General features: G+C 30.8%; 1 protein-coding gene across 1 annotated transcript in view; it reads left to right on the top strand.

The window, feature by feature from the left end:
- The window catches only part of LOC147073788 (UNC93-like protein), a 234,143-nt gene extending 213,935 nt beyond the window's left edge, over positions 1 to 20,208 (top strand). Inside the window, exons 9-10 of the mRNA XM_085944800.1 lie at positions 5,554 to 5,680; positions 19,542 to 20,208. Coding sequence (XP_085800926.1) covers positions 5,554 to 5,680; positions 19,542 to 19,819 — 405 coding nt within the window. The 3' untranslated portion in view covers positions 19,820 to 20,208. The remainder of the gene's footprint in view (positions 1 to 5,553; positions 5,681 to 19,541) is intronic.
- The last annotated feature ends 411 nt before the right edge of the window (positions 20,209 to 20,619 follow it).

Genomic DNA, 20,619 nt, shown 5'->3' with positions numbered 1-20,619 from the left:
TCCGATTGCGATAATACTTTGTCAACTTATTGCTTGCACTTTTGCGAAGAGTATAGGCTATACTAATATATAAAAATGAATGTCTGTCTGTCTGCATGTCTGTTTGTCTGCGTGTCTGTCCCGTATGCGTTCCTATACCATTCATCCGATTGCGATAAAATTTTGGTAAGTGGTTGTATGCATACCCATGAAGGTTTCTGAATTAGAAAAATGATTATTTTCTTCTTCTTCTTCATTCTTTCTTCTTTTATTCGTATTGTTCCTATACCATTCATTCGATTGCGATTAAACTTTCATCGGTTGTTGTGGTAACACCCGTAAAGGTTTCTGAATTAGTACAACCATCTTCTTCTTCGTTATATCTTCTTTTATTCGTATGGTCCCTATATCATTCATCCGATTCCGATCGTCAGTGGTTGTGCCAACACCCGCGAAGGTTTATGAATTTGTACAACCATCTTCTTCTTCTTCTTTATTATATATGTATTCTTTTATTCGTATGGTTCCTATATCATTCATCCGATTGCGATGAAACCTTCATCAGTTTTTGTGGTAACACCCGTAAAGGTTTCTGAATTAGTACAACCATCTTCTTCTTCTTCGTCTTCTTCATTATATCTTCTTTTATTCGTATGGTTCCTATACCATTCATCCGATTGCGATGAAACCTTCGTCAGTTGTTGTGATAACACCCGCAAAGGTTTCTGAATTAGTACGACCATCTTCTTCTTCTATTCTATATTCTTCTATTTGTATGAGTTCCTATTCCATTCATCCGATTGCGATGAAATCTTTATCAGTTTTTGTGGTAACACCCGTAAAGGTTTCTGAATTAGTACAACCATCTTCTTCTTCTTCTTCTTCTTCATTATTTCTTCTTTTATTCGTATGGTCCCTATATCATTCATCCGATTGCGATGAAACTTTCGTCAGTAATTGTGCCAACACCCGCGAAGGTTTCTGAATTAGTACAACCATCTTCTTCTTATATTCTATCTTCTTCTATTCGTATGCGTTCCTATACCATTCATCTGATTGCAATGAAATTTTGATCAAGTGTTGTGCTCACGCCCGCAAAGGTTAATGAATTGATAAAACTATTTTCTTCATCTTTTTCTTCAATTCTATCTTCTTCTATTCGTGTGCGTTCTTATACTATTCATCCGATTGCGATGATATTTTGACCAGTTGTTGTGCGCACGCCCGCAAAGGTTTTTGAATTAGTACAATCATCTTCTTCTTCTTCTTCTATTCGTATGCGTTCCTATACCATTCATCCGATTGCAATGAAATTTTGATCAAGTATTGTGCTCACGCCCGCCAAGGTTTCTGAATTGAGGCAACCATTTCTTCTTTTTTTTCATCTATTCTATCTTCTTCTATTCGTATGCGTTCTTATACCATTCATCTGATTGCGATGAAATTTTTGTAAGTTGTTGTGCGCACACCTGCAAAGGTTTCTAAATTAGTATTATATAAAATACAAAGTTCGTTTAATCCAATTTTGGTTTGTTAGTGCATATTAATAACATTAATAACGTTTGCGTATTTTGGATTCGATTTTAATTTAGTGTTCTTTAGTTTGACCTTTACTCCTATTAGAATTATTTTCATATTGATATATTGTATTACACAGATATTTTAATATTAAAAAAATAATTACCTCTTATTATTTTTTAAATATCTAAGATAAATATAACCACGAAGCGACCCTGTGCGAAGCCGGGTACTTTAGCTAGTAAATAGATATAATATAATATCACCAATTTTGATAAATACAGCAAATCAAATGACAGAAAGGAGTATAATCAGGCTATGGGAAACCTTTATCCAGCAGTGAATAGGTTCAGGACAATGATGATAAGGACGATAGAAATAGGTATAATATCACAAATTCGTTAGTAGAGTTATAGTAGTTAGATATTAAAATACTATGATATCACCCGTTATAATAATAATGATGTCTTTCATAAAGATTTAAATTTGTTCCATTCTTTGCAATGATTCACATTAAGCATAAACAATTAGTACTATTGTAATAGCCTCAAATATATTAAAGTAATTATTCAATTAAAAAATAGTGTGTGAATAGCCACAAGTATTTTAAAAAAAAACAAAGTTTGAATACAATTACGTTATCTATGGAATAATTCCAGTGGGGTTCAGACAATGCGAGGATTTCGAATCGTTCCAAAAAAACCGCAAAAAAATTAAGCGCGCCAATGTGTACATGGTGACATTTGAATAAAAGTAAATTCGTTCTATCTGTCAATAAAGGATTAGAATGTATTACGCGACGAACATGTAATTTCATTAGGCGTCAACAGTAAATATGATGATCTTATACGGTATGTAAGAAAATATCGGATATAAACGCCACGTACCTGTAAAATCATGGAAAATTTCTGAAATGTGTTCAATTCAATCGGTAGCGCACATTTGAAAGTGAAGGTGTAAAAATAACAATAAAATGTCGCTTAAATGAGCTGTTGGTGCGTTTTCAAAAATCTCTTAGGATAATAATATATAGGAGATTATCTTCTGATATATAAAAAATAATATTTGTTTGTGGGTTTGTTTGTTCGTTTTGAATGCACTGCCATACCGTTCATCCGATTGCGATAAAACTTTGTCAACTTATTGCTTGCACTTTCGCGAAGAGTATAGGCTATATCTTCTAATATATAAAAAATAATATTTGTTTGTGGGTTTGTTTGTTTGTTTGTTCGTTTTGAATGCACTGCCATACCGTTCATCCGATTGCGATAAAACTTTGTCAACTTATTGCTTGCACTTTCGCGAAGAGTATAGGCTATATCTAATATATAAAAAATAATATTTGTTTGTGGGTTTGTTTGTTTGTTTGTTCGTTTTGAATGCACTGCCATACCGTTCATCCGATTGCGATAAAACTTTGTCAACTTATTGCTTGCACTTTCGCGAAGAGTATAGGCTATACTAATATATAAAAATGAATGTGTGTCTGCCTGTATATCTGTCTGTCTGTGTGTCTGTCCCGTATGCGTTCCTATACCATTCATCCGATTGCGATGAAATTTTGGTAAGTGGTTGTATGCATACCCATGAAGGTTTCTAAATTAGAAAAATCATCATCTTCTTCTTCTTCTTCATTCTATTTTCTTTTATTCGTATGGTTCCTATACCATTCATCCGATTGCGATGAAATTTTTGGAAGTGGTTGTATGCACACCCATGAAGGTTTCTAAATTAGAAAAATCATTATTTTCTTCTTCTTCTTCATTCTATCTTCTTTTATTCGTATTGTTCCTATACCATTCATTCGATTGCGATGAAACTTTCATCGGTTGTTGTGGTAACACCCGTAAAGGTTCCTGAATTAGTACAACTATCTTCTTCTTTTTCTTCATTCTATCTTCTTTTATTCGTATGGTTCCTATATCATTCATCCGATTGCGATGAAACCTTATAAGTTGTTGTGGTAACACCCGTAAAGGTTTCTGAATTAGTACAACCATCTTCTTCTTCTTCTTCTTCATTATTTCTTCTTTTATTCGTATGGTCCCTTTATCATTCATCCGATTGCGATGAAACTTTCGTCAGTGGTTGTGCCAACACCCGCAAAGGTTTATGAATTTGTACAAACATTTTCTTCGTCTTCTTCATTATATCTTCTTTTATTCGTATGGTTCCTATACCATTCATCCGATTGCGATGAAACCTTCGTCAGTTGTTGTGATAACACCCGTAAAGGTTCCTGAATTAGTACAACCATCTTCTTCTTTTTCTTCATTCTATCTTCTTTTATTCGTATGGTTCCTATATCATTCATCCGATTGCTATGAAACCTTAATAAGTTGTTGTGGTAACACCCGTAAAGGTTTCTGAATTAGTACAACCATCTTCTTCCTCTTCTTCTTCTTCTTCATATTATCTTCTTTTATTCGTATGGTCCCTATATCATTCATCCGATTCCGATCGTCAGTGGTTGTGCCAACACCCGCGAAGGTTTCTGAATTTGTACAACCTTCTTCTTCTTCTTCTTTATTATATATGTATTCTTTTATTCGTATTGTTCCTATATCATTCATCCGATTGCGATGAAACCTTCATCAGTTTTTGTGGTAACACCCGTAAAGGTTTCTGAATTAGTACAACCATCTTCTTCTTCTTCTTCTTCTTCTTCATTATTTCTTCTTTTATTTGTACGGTCCCTATATCATTCATCCGATTGCGATGAAACTTTCGTCAGTGGTTGTGCCAACACCCGCAAAGGTTTCTGAATTTGTACAAACATTTTCTTCGTCTTCTTCATTATATCTTCTTTTATTCGTATGGTTCCTATACCATTCATCCGATTGCGATGAAACCTTCGTCAGTTGTTGTGATAACACCCGCAAAGGTTTCTGAATTAGTACGACCATCTTCTTCTTCTATTCTATATTCTTCTATTTGTATGAGTTCCTATTCCATTCATCCGATTGCGATGAAACCTTTATCAGTTTTTGTGGTAACACCCGTAAAGGTTTCTGAATTATTACAACCATCTTCTTCTTCTTCTTCTTCTTCTTCATTATTTCTTCTTTTATTCGTATGGTCCCTATATCATTTATCCGATTGCGATGAAACTTTCGTCAGTAATTGTGCCAACACCCGCGAAGGTTTCTGAATTAGTACAACCATCTTCTTCTTATATTCTATCTTCTTCTATTCGTATGCGTTCCTATACCATTCATCTGATTGCAATGAAATTTTGATCAAGTGTTGTGCTCACGCCCGCAAAGGTTAATGAATTGATAAAACTATTTCCTTCATCTTTTTCTTCAATTCTATCTTCTTCTATTCGTGTGCGTTCTTATACTATTCATCCGATTGCGATGACATTTTGACCAGTTGTTGTGCGCACGCCCGCAAAGGTTTTTGAATTAGTACAACCATCTTCTTCTTCTTCTATTCGTATGCGTTCCTATACCATTCATCCGATTGCAATGAAATTTTGATCAAGTATTGTGATCACGCCCGCCAAGGTTTCTGAATTGAGGCAACCATTTCTTCTTCTTTTTCATCTATTCTATCTTCTTCTATTCGTATGCGTTCTTATACCATTCATCTGATTGCGATGAAATTTTTGTAAGTTGTTGTGCGCATACCTGCAAAGGTTTCTAAATTAGTATTATATAAAATACAAAGTTCGTTTAATCCAATTTTGGTTTGTTAGTGCATATTATTAACATTAATAACGTTTGTGTATTTTGGATTCGATTTTAATTTAGTGTTCTTTTGTTTGACCTTTACTCCTATTAGAATTATTTTCATATTGATATATTGTATTACACAGATATTTTTATATTAAAAAAGTAATTACCTCTTATTATTTTTTAATTATCTAAGATAAATATAACCACGAAGCGACCCTGTGCGAAGCCGGGTACTTCAGCTAGTAATCTATAAAAATAAAGTTATAATTTCCAAAAGAATACTTTTATTCCATTGTAAAAGTATGTATAGCAAAACAAGATTGCGGTTAATTTTATGAATATCAATAATTAATTTAAGGTTTATTTTACGTTTCAGATTCTTCACATCAGTTTAATCGTGGCTCTGCTCTATTGGAACCCAAGTTCTGAAAACTCCATCATCTTTTTCGTTATAGCTGCATTATGGGGCACATCTGATGCGATATGGCTTGTGCAAGTAAATGGTAATATTTTACTCATATTATTATTATGTATAATTGGAAAATTTTATTTTTTAGTCATTATTTCCATGGCATAAAATGAAATAAACTAACGGAATGCGCAAAAAATCATTTTACGCTCTTCAATGAGGAGGCTTATGATGACCACAAGATTTTTTTACAAACATAGGTTCAGACCTATAAACTTATCTGAAGAATGGGATGGGGGAGCCACTGTCGGAAACTACCCAATTAAGACTCGTAACTGGACAAAATCTGATATTCGAATGATATTTTCAAAATGGCGTCCTGTTATGGTAGTTTGTGGTTCCATTTTAGGCGATTCTACAGATAAGTTTGTAGGTCTGTAACAAGTTTTAGTTGATTTCAACCAAAATTAATGACAGCAATAATCAGTTTATTTATTAAACACCACAACTAACAGACCATGAAGCCCAATTACATTGGCAAATCTCCAGTCTTGAGGAGTTCACATAATATTCATAATCATCATCACCCGGTATCGATCTACTGCCAGATGAAGACTTCCCTTAGCTCTCTCCACACTTCTCGGTCCCTAGTTCTTTACTGCCACTGCTACCGAACTTTATGAGCTCGTCTATCCAGCGGGTTTTAAGGGCGTTTAGTGCCTCTTGGGTACCACTGTATGACAGGTTGTCTATTCGCCGAACGACATGTCCGGCATATTAGATTATGAGAATTTATTGTGACCTTACCGGTAATCAAATCCAAAGCTACCGAGTGAAAATTCAGCGCCTAACGCACTAGACTACGAACCAATATTTCCAATGGATATTAAGAGTGTTTTTATTTTATTTTTGTATTACACCTTAAGACATGAGATTTAACCGAACACTTGTAAGTAGTTTTTGTTGGATTATATTAAAAAAATATGGATTCTGTAAATTTTCTTTACATTCTCTCAGCGTTTTGTTCCTTATTATGTCTTATTTCAATCCTACTTCTGAGTATTCTCACGAGATCTCAGTTCCGACATTTCTCACTCTTTTGGTGATTTCTCCCGACTGTATCGATGAGGTCATCATCATAAAAAGGCAAATAACGTAAATCATTGAGATTCCTCTGGCATGACAAATAGTATAAGCGTCCGAATCGGAATCCGTAATCGCGATGGCTCAATCCAAATGTATAGGTAAATAAAGACATTCGAAGTAGCTTTTCATTTTTATTTCATATTAAATTGTTTGAGTAAACCCCGCAAGCCGTGCTCATATTTCAATCATGATGATTGTGTAATTCGCGAAAGTTGATTTAATTTACTGATATAATTATTTTCCAAATATTTTGAGAACTCTCAAAATGGCACCCATGTCAAAATATATTTATTTATTTCTCCCTTATCTCAGATAAATATCTAAAAATATGTTAATTATCATAAAAAATATCTCCAACATTCAATTTGCCAGCATGATGTTTTACGTTCAGTTGTAGCTCGTTTTAAATTTAAATAATAACAAACGGTTTCTGATTAATGAGTAGACAAGAATCAAAAGCCTCCCTCTTGCTATACTACAAAAAGGTGCCCACCGTTTTTATTTAAATTGCTATAGAAAACAGACACAACTTTTTTTTAGAGTTGAAAATAAAAATCGATATTTTTACGTAGACGTATATAGCACTAGTTTGTAAGCGACGTAAATTAATGTCAATATAACTGTATTTTTAATTTTAAATGAGTAAGATATATGTAGGTACGTAATATTAAACATGTAGCAATCATACCACTCAACATTAAATGAGTGATACACTTTTAATATGTATGTTTTGTTGTTAAAACAAAACAATAGAGCGATAATATTGTCAGCATTTCCTCAATCATAACTAGATCAGTAGGGTCTGTTATGATTGGTAATTACGACAATATCTCTCGTAATAATTATACTACATTTTTATAAATTAGTAGGACAATGCAGGAATCCTCACTCGACTCGTCCAGTCTGTCACGAGACGTACTGCTACTATCACGAGTCCTCTACTCGATGTAGTCAGCCATCATTCCACTCAAATATAATCAATTTCTTGATCACATCGATCTCACCAGTACATCACCCACGATTATAATCTCACGCTCTTTATTATTGTATTCCTGTAACGATCAATAAACTCTCTTCCAAATACCCACGCAATAACGATCATCTATTTCCTCAACCTCATCAACTGCCACAGTGGTGACCCTGACGTTCATCCATTATCTACTTCCAAAACTACTACGAAGTGACTAAATAAGTTGTTTTTTTATTATTATTTAAAGCTTGCTTTTATTTTATAGATTAATGGTAGTGTTTGTTCATATTAATATTAAAACTGTCAGCTGGAATGATATTTTTTTACGAAAAATAGTGACTTGTGAAGCTTTTAAAACTTATGGGGCAGGGTACTGTCATAGTTAAAAACGAAGAATTTAGCGTATTTTGCGAGCATTACGTGATCTGTAGACTTTATAAAAATGCGTGAATGAGACCTTATCTTTTATCTTTTTACAAATCAACACTTTAATGATCAAATAAAATCTATTAATATCATAAAAGAGTATTATATAGTAAACGTCGTCATATTTAAATTGAGAATAAAGTTATAGTTAGTACATCCGATGTCCGTTGTTATAGGATTTTTTTCTAGTACCTACAACAAATGTCGGTATTGTTTTATTGTAGTTTCAGAGAAATTACAACATTTAATGTTCTATATTTGCCACGATTTTCATGATAGTTCATAATGACATATGTATACGTCTTTCCTACAAAATCAACAGATTATTTAAATTAAGTTTATAAACATACCCCAAATTATTCATATTATTCAACCTTAACATAGTACCTTAACAGTAAACAAATAAAATGCCAAATGGCCGCCATCGTGCAATAGATATCTAGCACATACAAACTGGGCGGGCATGTCGAAACACTCGAAACATTAATGTAGTAAGTACCTATTGAAAATATTCATTGATACCTCATGAAAAGGCTCACCACACGTCGCATTTAGTACGGTCTCGTATTGTTTTAAGAGCATGTGCCGACCATATGAAAGTAGTAACGTTTTGTTTGGATAAAAGTTTGCAATTTTGTCACATTTTTGTGAATTCATCCTGCTAAACTATTTTATGGGTGTTTTCAATATTCTTCAGTTATTCCTCGCAATTCAATATTTATATTCGGTACCTACTAGTAAAAAGCTTATATTATAATATAAGACCATATTCCGATACTCATAGGATCACATAGGCATCCACAGAGTGAAGGTTTAGATTAACAGGTTATTTTGTTTTTACGAGAAATGAATGTTAGCCACTTGCTCAACCTATTAGGTCCATACTATGACTTCAAAGACAAATTGAAAAACAATATGTGTATTTGCCACACCCAGGATTCGAATCTGGGACCCACGATATTATAAGCCGACGCTTAAGCCGCTCGGCCGTCGTGGTTATATTATATTATAATGTATAAAAGATACTCCGATGGGCAGGCCATATAGATAGCATGAACAGTACCCAATTGCCGTAGTCATAGTCGCAAGTTGACTGGCATAATATCCATATCTCGTTAATTGGGCTCTATGAATAAGGATTCTAGCGCAACAAACAGGAGTCCCAAATTATAGTGAAAATAGTTATAGGAGGATAGGACACCAGGCTATCAACTAATAATATAAAAATATATATTTCCTGCGTGATGAGAATTTTTACTTTATATGAAAATGATGTATTTTTATTTGGTCTTAACGGCTATTAGAAGCTTTAGAAACATAATATACGATAATATTTTCACATAAAAATAATAAAATGTACTATGCATATCATGAGAAGCGCTTTTCCATTGTTGATCATACTATAAAGAGATTTTTTTATGAAAAATTGAATATTCAGTTAATGCTCTTTACGCAGAAAGAAATAATTTAACGAGAATTCCAGTAAATTGTCACGCTTTCCCTCACAATGAAAATCGCCTTTTCTTCAGCGCATTTTTTTTTCATTTAATTCGCAAGTAAAAAAAATCCACTTACATTTGGTATCCATAATAACTTAACTGAAAATTATTAATATTTTTCGTTTTTTGTGAGAAGGAATAATTAATTTTACTTAATATCAAATTTTCAAGAAAAAATATGAGCATCCTTTGTAATGCAATTAAATTGAAATTTACTGCGTATTTTATGATGTTTTTATTATTTTTCTTGTATAGGCCATATCTATTCACTGAATATGATGGCTTCATAAAACTTTAATTTAGATCTGATTGGAACTATATGTACACATTTTTACTTAAATTTTGTATTCTTTCAATATCTTGGGTCTGTCCATGGTTTCAACAATCTTTTAAATATTCAAAATCTCTTTGTTTAGTGCAGAGAAGTTCAGTAAATTATCCAAATATTTGTATATTTATTATTCAATTTTATATCACATACCGTTTTGATTTCTTTGTCAAAATACTATAAATTAACTTAATAGCGTCTGTTTACGTGCATGGATTTATTTTCAGCAATATCATAATAGCTTAAACTATCGCGCTAATAACTGTTTACACGTAAAAGCCCTGACTGTCTCGCCAATCTCATTATTCAATAGTAAGCGAGACGTGATATTGTCATTTTATAGTACTATTTGACAGGTGGTGAAAATAGGTTAACCTCAAAATGAGTATGTGTGGTGTAGTTCATTTTTTTACCAGCAGGTTCGCCACTATCGCTCTACTGCGCAGGCATAGATATAGAACAAATCGCAACTGTCGCGTGAAAATTCAGAAGCTTCCGAATTTTTTTTATTCATGCATGCATTTTTTCAACTTACATGATAATACATGTTTACACGTGCATTTTCTTGTTATTTCTGCGATAAAACGTACTGTCAGCATTAAATCCATGCACTTGTAAACGGGGTATAACTATAACTTATAATTTACCATTCGGAAGATGAGCTTATAGCCCAAAACAGCTAGTTACTTAAATAACTCTGATATAGTTGAATTAACAAAAATAATTTTGTTTCAAAATCATTATTTTTATATTGGACAAAACACAAATAATTATACCATTATATCGGCACACTGATATCATTATCTACTAACAATAATTATATGACACATATATAAGCTTATAATTTAATATATCTATTTCCATGGTGGTTGCCCACGTATCTATCTTTACTTTAAATACCATGAAAATATTACCAGATTTTATTTTAAATGCTTATAGATGTTCTCCATTATACCAATTTAGAAGGCACTGACTACTTATCTAACAAAAGAATTATTGTCATTATAATATAAACACATTTTTCCTTTTAACGAGATATTTTCATTTTGATGCATGTCATCCTATTTGTTCGTGGTAGTCTATATTTAAACCTAATACGATTGTCGTTTTACCCAGGCATTCAATATTCAATACAAGGCACAAAAAACATTTACCAGATGACATAATAAATTTTTGTCTGACAAAATATTATTCCCCTTTTTCACAAAAAGTTACTTATTATATTAATTACAATAAAATACAAAAAATACAGCTCTTTTTACAAAAAGTATCAATAACCAATAATTTTATTCTACATAATAAAATCAAACAAAGAATTTTTCGTTGTGAAATTTCACACAATAAATATAAATAGTAATTCATAACTCGCTAAAGGTATACGAAAAAAGTATTTGAACAATGAAATATAAAAACCGAATAAATGCATGTCCAATTTTATTTTACTTAATCTAAGTTTTTTTTTTCAATTGCATTTTAATAACGACGTCGATGTTTGAAAACGTTTTCACGATTTTTAAAAACTTATATAAATGCTTGTTCACAGTGTCTTTCTATGTAGATGAAATCAATCATGATTATTATTAAATACTATAAATTAACTATTGTCCTTTAGTTAAATTAATAATCAATCGAAATATATATAATGTATAACGAGTGGCTTCTTGAGACAATAGCTTTAATCTTGGGGCACTATCTCGGCTTTATTCAGTCGCTTGACTTTTAATTTTTAATCTGTAATAAATTTGATTTTTGCACTAATCTTTGGACCTAAGTCCCTCATTCAATTCATCAAACTATCAAACTTATTGGGATATTGGCCAAAATATACGTGTATTATCACTTGGCTTTGTACACTCGTTTAGTTTTATTTTTTTGTGATAAATTTTATTTTTGCAATTAGTTTGAGACCCGGGTCTTTATTCAAGTTATTGATATAAACACCAAAATAAGGTCTGTGGTTTTCGTATTATTTCAAGTAGGTAGGGTACAGTACATAGTTATATATTTTGAAAATATCATTTCAAAAATGTACCTATTTACATTTTTTTTCGTCGTTTATCACTTAATCACCTAAAGAAATTATGAAATCTATATTACAATATATATAACAACTTTTTAAATCATACTAATCAACTACTCTATATTAGAATAATATTATAACATGCTAATTGATTAGTTAAAGTAATTGTATTATTTTGTTATATTATAGTTGACCCGTTACTTAATTCTATTTGCTAACGAAGGACTTCCAAAAATTCAGTTATCTGTTAATTCTTTATTTTTTTTTTGTTGTAGGAAATAAACCTTGTGTTATAACTCGGACACTTTGTATTCACGCTGTCTATCTACATTGCCTCTTAAATGCATTACAGTAGAATAAAATTCTGGTAGCTATCTAATTATGTTTATTTATTTGTGGTGTATTCTAAATAAATAGCAATTTACAATTAATTATATTACCATATAAATATACTCAATATACATATTTATAAAAGAGAAAGAAACTACACTGTTAATTAAAATATACATTCTAATCGAATAATTAACCTATAAATTGCACTAAAATATTCCAAATAAACCAATTAAATTTAGCGTGTACGTGGTAAAATTTAACAAATGATCCTAAATATTAATGTGGTAGCGACACCGAAGATATTCATCTCGGTTATGACGATCAAAGACGAAGACTTCTAAAAAAATAAGACATCGGTATTTTATAGCTCAGCCCAACATCAAATCATGTTATCTATTTAAATATTTCGGAGAGAATGTAATCTGTAAGTATAAATTATATTATCACGAGATTGAAACTAAAATGTAACATTATCTTACTAGCTATTATTATGAATAATACCTACTCATGTATTTTTATAATCATTAATCTTGCATACATGGAATGTAACTGCGGTGTATAATTAATATACAACTTAATAAGCCTCAGCTGAAACTTCGTATCTTAAGGGGGGACATGCTCGTCGAAGGTCAAAATTGAGTTTTTATTGTATTTTCAAACCATGATCCTGGACATTCCTTAAACGTTGTAGATAATCTATTTATATAATTTTGAAGCCTTATTATCCTTTATAGTTATTTTAAACATTTGATGACTGCATGAAGTATTTTTGTTACATAAAATAGTATTCTTTTAAACCTCTTGCTCTAATGTTTTAGAATATAGTCATATTTCGGTACAGAACTGTGCAGTGGTGTTAAGATTTTTTACATTTATTAATTTTTAAACGCATTTATAAAACCATTAGTATAATTTATTACGAGATAATTTTTGTAAAATATTCACGATAAAAAAATATTTTGATAATCTCTGTGATCCCAAATTTGACAAGAATTAGGCATTTTATTATTCAAAAAATCGGCAAGATTAACACATTTGAAGATGATTCTAAAGATATTTATTATAAGCTATGTTTTTGACCATTCAAGTGTGATAAAAATCTTATGAATAATGATTGCTTTATAATAATTATTGACCTAAGAATAAGGTAGTGTTTTTTTGAAATACGCCATTTCTTTTGTCATTCCCTAGTGGTTAAGCTACAACATACGGCCGTAGCCATAAAATGACAAACTATAATTAAAGTAGGGAGTAAAATTATGTTAACGCGCGTGTTTGAACATGTACCTAACCGAATTTATTTTTATTTTTTTTTAAACGGTACATGTTCAAACACGCGCGTCAATATCATTTTACTCTTTACTTCAATCATAGTTTGTCAATTTATGGCTACGGCCGTATGTTGTAGCTTAACCACTGGGGAATGACAAAAGAAATGGCGTATTTCAAAAAAACACTACCTTATTCTTAGGTCAATAATTATTATAAAGCAATCATTATTCATAAAATGTTTATCACACTTGAATGGTCAAAGACATAGCTTATAATAAATATCTTTAGAATCATCTTAAAATGTGTTAATATTGCCGATTTTTTGAATAATAAAATGCCTAATTCTTGTCAAATTTGGGATCACAGAGATTATCAATATAATTTTTTATCGTGAATATTTTACAAAAATTATCTCGTAATAAATTATGCTAATGGTTTTATAAATGCGTTTAAAAATTAATAAATGTAAAAAATTTTAACACCACTGCACAGTTATGTACCGAAATATGACTATATTCTAAAACATTAGAGCGAGAGGTTTAAAAGAATACTATTTTATGTAACAAAAATACTTCATGCAGTCATCAAATGTTTAAAATAACTATAAAGGATAATAAGGCTTCAAAATTATATAAATAGATCATCTACAACGTTTAAGGAGTGTCCAGGATCATGGTTTGAATATACAATAAAAACTCAATTTTGACCTTCGACGAGCATGTCCCCCCTTAATAAAAAAGGAGCCCATCTTCAGAACGACACTAAGACAATTAATTTTCTAAACTTAAACTGAATGCATTTACCTTCCAAGACATGACAGAAAAAGAACACGCCTTAGTTAGTTTATGTTTCGTATTTTGCTCACCAATGGAAAAGTTACATTTATTTTACTAGAAAGATACTTTTACGAACTTGAAATATCTTTAAACGTTACAACAGTTTTAAGAGAGGACTATTAAACAGGGTAACATCCACATTAATTAGATAATTTTTGTACTTTTTTGCAGTATATTTTTATTTATCTCGATTTGCTCCATGAGCTTAAGTCGATTGTCGTTGTCACATAAGCGCACATGTATTAAATCATAAGTTGGGTCCACAATATTGCTACTCTCTAAACACAACATATATAGTTGAAATATGACTAATGGCCCAAATACGGGTTGAAAAACAAAAGAAAGATCGTAGACGAAAGTTAATTATTGTTTAAATTTGGAACAAAAAATTGCGTCTTCCAGTAGATACAAATCAAAAATAGATGAGTACTTGGCAAATAATTGCAAATCCGTCTTACTAAATGATCAACAGTTAAGCGATGTATTTTATTAAAAGCAAAATTAAGTAAATATTAAGTCAAGTAATAAAGTGTATTTTATAAACAAAAATATTTAGTAATTTCTCGAGAAACCCTTATCTGGCTGACATAATATTATCTTAGATGCAATACGGGTAAAAAATAGCAAATGTACTATTTACTTTTTTACCGATCTATTCCAATAAAAATATTTTTTTATTTTTTAGTCAATTTTTATTTAGTACACGATTGTAAAAATTATGAGTAATTAAGTACGTTTTTCTAAACCCCAACAAAACTTCACGAAATCCTGGTTAGAAATCACTGACTTATATGAAAATTCTTAGCATACCTAAGTGAATGAAACGAGAAAATAATAGTATATTAGGTTACTACCACTATTTATCAATTGCAATAATAAAAATATATAATATTTAAGTCTATTTTTCTAAATAAACGATAGGAAAAATGTAAGATACAAATAGATGTACTTATATAGATAAACAGGGCTTTAGAATTTTGTTCATCTAAGATTGTAATTGAAATGCAACCATCAGTGTTGTTTTCATATAAAAAATCAACCAATGACCTTTCAGCATTTTTTTTCAGTAAATATTTAGATCCATCTCATGAAACTAAGGAGTTAGGCAAATGGCAAGAAGGTCATAAAAATATATTGTAATATATCTTCACATTGTATATCTATAAGATTTGATACGGAGCTAGAATTGTAAAAATTATATTACTTTTGATACAAAGTATTATATATTGACACCTAGGCATGATGGCATAAATAATATACGTCGATATTAAAAAGGTGAGTCTGCTTTTTATTCACTCAAATATCGGTGATATTATATAACATCAATCTTGTTGCCAAGCAACTTATCCGAGACTCAGACATAATAAAACATCTTCAAAGGTAGTATTCTGATCTTTAAAGCGACGCAGTTTTTTTTCAGACAAACTTACATAACAGTTATAAACTAGTCGAGAAAAACTTCTAGACGGGGACACATTTCGATAACTCTCAAAAAATATTATCTTCCTAAGTGAAATATTTTCTGATAAGATTTATTGTCTATTTCTGGAGTAGAGTCAAAAAGTAAGTACTCACCTCTTATTCATAAATGATTGTAATCATAATTTTATTGGAGGTGAGTAATAACTCACTTTCGTCCGCCCATCGTACATACATCGTTATAGATGAGGGTTGTTTTATTGCGAATTGTATCAGTAAATATTATTTTTAACTGAAAGCCTGTGAATCTATAATAAAAATTCGATCGTGATAGACAGTCCAGTCGATCCAGATGGTTGGCCTGAGAATCTGTCAATGTTATTTGAGCTTATCATTCTCATGATCGTAGCCAGAATAATATCAACTGTAGAAAGGAAGAAAAGCGTAACCCTCAGTTTTTTTCAAAATAGATTTTATTGCATAATAAAATTCCACACGACTAAATACACGTTGTGTCCAAAGAATGTAAGTTTCGAATTCCGATTTATTATATAAATTTAGGTAGCAATTAAAAAAACAGAAGTAAGTGGCGTGGGAAAAACGACTTAACCATGACTTTTGTTGGTTTTTTTTTTTAATTTACTCAATAATTAATATCAGATTAAGAAGGTTAACCCAAATTATTATTAATCATGCACTTTAAGGTTATGCCTATTTTCTATTTTAACTTTGACCGAAAGCCATAACAAATACGTTTTTGTGCCTCATGTAAAATTTGATTTGTATGGATTACGCCCTTTTTCCTTCTCAATGTCGGTATAGTTTCCACATTGTATGATTTTTTCGACTTCCAAATACCATTTTCTTTAACGTCCCCAAAATATCTTATCGCAACTCTCCTGTAATATAATATTATATACATACCCATATTTTTCTCACCCGGCTTATACAAGAGAATTTTATATTGTTTATGTTTTGATAACTTACTTTCACTTTATTTTATTTTTCAAAATATTTTTTTTAAAAAACGCGATTCCCTTATTGCACACGTTGTACCAGTCGAGGAGATTAAAAATGTTATTGGTGCTTAAGAGATTTAATCTCGCCCTGATGAAAATGTCCTTTACCCCATTTTTATTAATCCGATTGATTGACGTTTAATTATAGCGATTACGATTTACGCTTTGCTGTGAATTTGCAAGCCACAAAAATATACCACATTTTAACCAAACTGCTTGTAACCCGGGTTTCCGCTAAGCTTCACTGACGAAGTTAGTTAAATAAAACAGCAAGATTCTCAATATAAGTTAATTTTAACTTCTTACATATTTATACATTCATTCATTGTTTATAAGAAAATTACATTAACTTTACAATTTCATATTTTACAAGACATAATAACCATTTAATCAAATAGGTAACGTTTTTATATCAAATATTATTATTACATAACAATAAAGGACAAAAAATGTTCTTTAAAGGGTCTCGTTATTAATAAATATTTCTCCAAAAGACTTTTTTAGTTATTGCATATTTATATAGGTATTATTAGTATTTGAAATATGTATGTATATTATTTAACAGTATGGCAGGAATATTTAGAAATAGAAAGATTCGTATTTTGCATCAAATTCTCTTGGGTAGGGGCGTCAAAAAATGATCGATACTTGTAAACCAATAATTCGATACTTTCTTTCGATTCGATACCAATACCAATGTTTTTTCCTTCGATATGACATCTCTTCTCTTGGCTCTAGATAATATTATTTAAAAAATTATGAATGCTCGCTTTAGCTAATTGTTGTATGACTCCAATTCAACTAAATTATATGCAAATACGGACACGCAGCAGCTTTGACGCATACGACGCAATCGATTCGTCAGAAAATTTAAAAGGCGTCTTCGAAACAGTTCAAATCAGTCATAAAAATATCAAATTATCCCGAAAAAGAAGCTCATTTCTCACATATTGACTAGGTATACAATCTTAATCAAAGCATAATAAACTCCATGAAACTAACTTCAAAGGGGTAAATAGCATAACTACTGAAACAGATACGAAATTGTACATAAAAAATGTATTATTAGACGGTGGAAAGTGGAATAAGTAATACAAAGCAAATATGCGTTTTATTAAATCAAACAAAAATACAATGCAGTTCCACCATGAATTGACAGTTAACAAAATAAAAGAAACATAAAAAATGAAATCAATAATAATATGATTTATGGCTTTTATTTAATTTTCTATCGTAGGAAATCTCAAAATCAGTGAATGTTTCTAACCTTCATCTACCTAAATCTGCCACTGCGTACACAGATAGGAGGATCTGGACCACCCCCAAGGTCTTACTTAATATGATTAGTTCGTTTAAATTCTCTTAATTTGCAACAATAAACTATAATATCTCCATCAGTACTTCCGATATTGCAACTAAAGAATGCATAACATATCCTATTTTTTTATGTTAATAACGAATCATATTATAATACAACTAACACGTCCAGATTTGAACAAAAATTAGATATCAATTTTCCGTACTACATACAAGTATTTTACAATATAATACAAGTATTATTTGTATACGTGGCTATAATTTAATAAGAACTTATTCTTACAGTCCACACCTCGCCACTGTCTTACAATATAATATTATTTGTCAATTTCTTAAAAAAATATATTTATATATTATAAATATATCATTTTCTTAATTATAAATATTATATTATGTGGTATCTATTATTTCTAAGCAACTTCCTGTTTAATAAATATTATATCCAACCAACTAAAACCATTGTAAAAATAACTAAATCGTGAACGATATCAAATTATCCGTAAAATTCGTTTAGTTATGTTATGACAGACAAATAAAAGGAGAAAATTGCAGACTCGATTGGAAATAATATCGATAAAGTAGAGACCCAACTTACCAATGTGCTGAATTGACAACGTTCCGTATTTGAGAAGAAAACAAAGAATTTAATAAACTAATCGCACACATAATAAATGACATAATATTATGATTTTGCAAAGAAACATTGTAAAACTTCATAAGGATGATACATTTTGACGTTAACGATTTATTGTCTTGTTTTAGATCTATAATAATAAATTGAAAACTTATTGATAATTCGGTTTATGTATATTTTTATCTGATATAATATGAATAGTATTTTTCATAACCCGTCAACCGAGATATACGACTACGATAGGTGATACCACTTTTCCAAGATATGTTCGCATATTATTATTATTATTGCGTGCAACACATACGTTTGAGCGCAACACTGCATCCTCTGTCTCGATAACGACGAAACCAAAAAAAATCATTTCGTTTATATATCATATAAATTTACAATGCCCTCGATAGACCTACTTAATATATAATAATATTTACAAATGGTCATTCTTGAAGTCTGTTTTTTATATGTGTATGTATCCTTTTATAATTTTATTGTTAGATCCGTCTTGAAAATGTGAATGAAGATTGATCAACAACCAACATTAAATTTTGTGTAAAAAAAAAAATTAAATTATCTCCTCACTGTGTTGTCAATATAATATTATGTATTAAGCAAACTACAGAATATTTTACTTGTGGTAAACATTTGAGGGAGATGTTGTTCTAAAAGTTTGAGGATTCGTATATCAAAATATAGTTACAATATTACCTATATAATAATTTCACTTATCATTTTATTTCAGCACTCTCTGGAATATTATTTCCTGGAAAGGAAGAAGCAGCGTACTCCAACTTCCGGCTTTGGGAGGCTACCGGAAGTGTCATGGCGTACGCATATTCCCCGTATCTCTGCACGTCCACTAAACTGTACGTGATGCTTGGATTGCTGCTCCTTGGGATGCTTGGGTACTCCATTATTGAGCTACTTGAGTACAAAGCCAAGAAAGGAGTGAATCTCAAGAAAGACTTTGAATTGGTTCGCGACAAGCATGACGTTCCTATCACAGATGCCGATGATTGAACACATTCAATTGAAATGAGTTTTTTTATATTCTAATCTAATCATACTTAATATCTCAGATTGCTATTAATGACAATAATATTAATAATAAATAGAAGTGGTAGTATGTATCCTAAAGTATCAAAAATTACGAGAGAAATTATTACATTGTGATACGTATATTATGTTATATTTTATTTAGTCATACGTCATGTAAGATAAAAAAATATATTAATATTTTTCAAATAATATGAATAACCGACGGAAAATATTATTTTAATATAATATTGTATATTTCGTGGGTGTACAAACGATGTATATTATTGTATATTTGTATATTCGTTCTTCTATTTAATGATATCGTTGTCTCAAAGAAAATGTATAAGATACAATAATACATACACGATTTCAATGACATATTTTACCAATCAAATTATATTAATAATTATTATCATCACCATTATAAGCTGAATTCGATCCACTGCTAGATGAAGACCTCTACTAGCTCTTTCCACTCTTATCGGTCCTCAGTTCTTCACTGCCACCGAACTCTATGAGTTCGTCTATCCAGAGGATTTTAGGGCGTCTTTGTGGTTGTTTAATGCCCACTATATGACCAGCGGTCCGTCTCCTGGCCGAGCGATATGTCCAGCCCATTGTAGATTTCATCTACTTATCGACCTGCATCACATCGCGTACTTGTGTCTACTTTCGTATTCATTGGTTTATTTTGTGATATTGTCACGTAATACCCAGCATGCACGTTTCTATGCCACGTGTATTACAAATATTTTTTTAATTTCTCTTACATTGAAGGTTTA

Source organism: Rhyacophila brunnea, unplaced genomic scaffold, assembly GCF_057557595.1.
Source record: "Rhyacophila brunnea isolate RB1 unplaced genomic scaffold, BYU_Rbru_1.0 scaffold_17, whole genome shotgun sequence".
In the NCBI taxonomy this organism is placed as follows: domain Eukaryota; kingdom Metazoa; phylum Arthropoda; class Insecta; order Trichoptera; family Rhyacophilidae; genus Rhyacophila; species Rhyacophila brunnea.
This window is presented reverse-complemented; position numbering and strand designations above follow the sequence as displayed.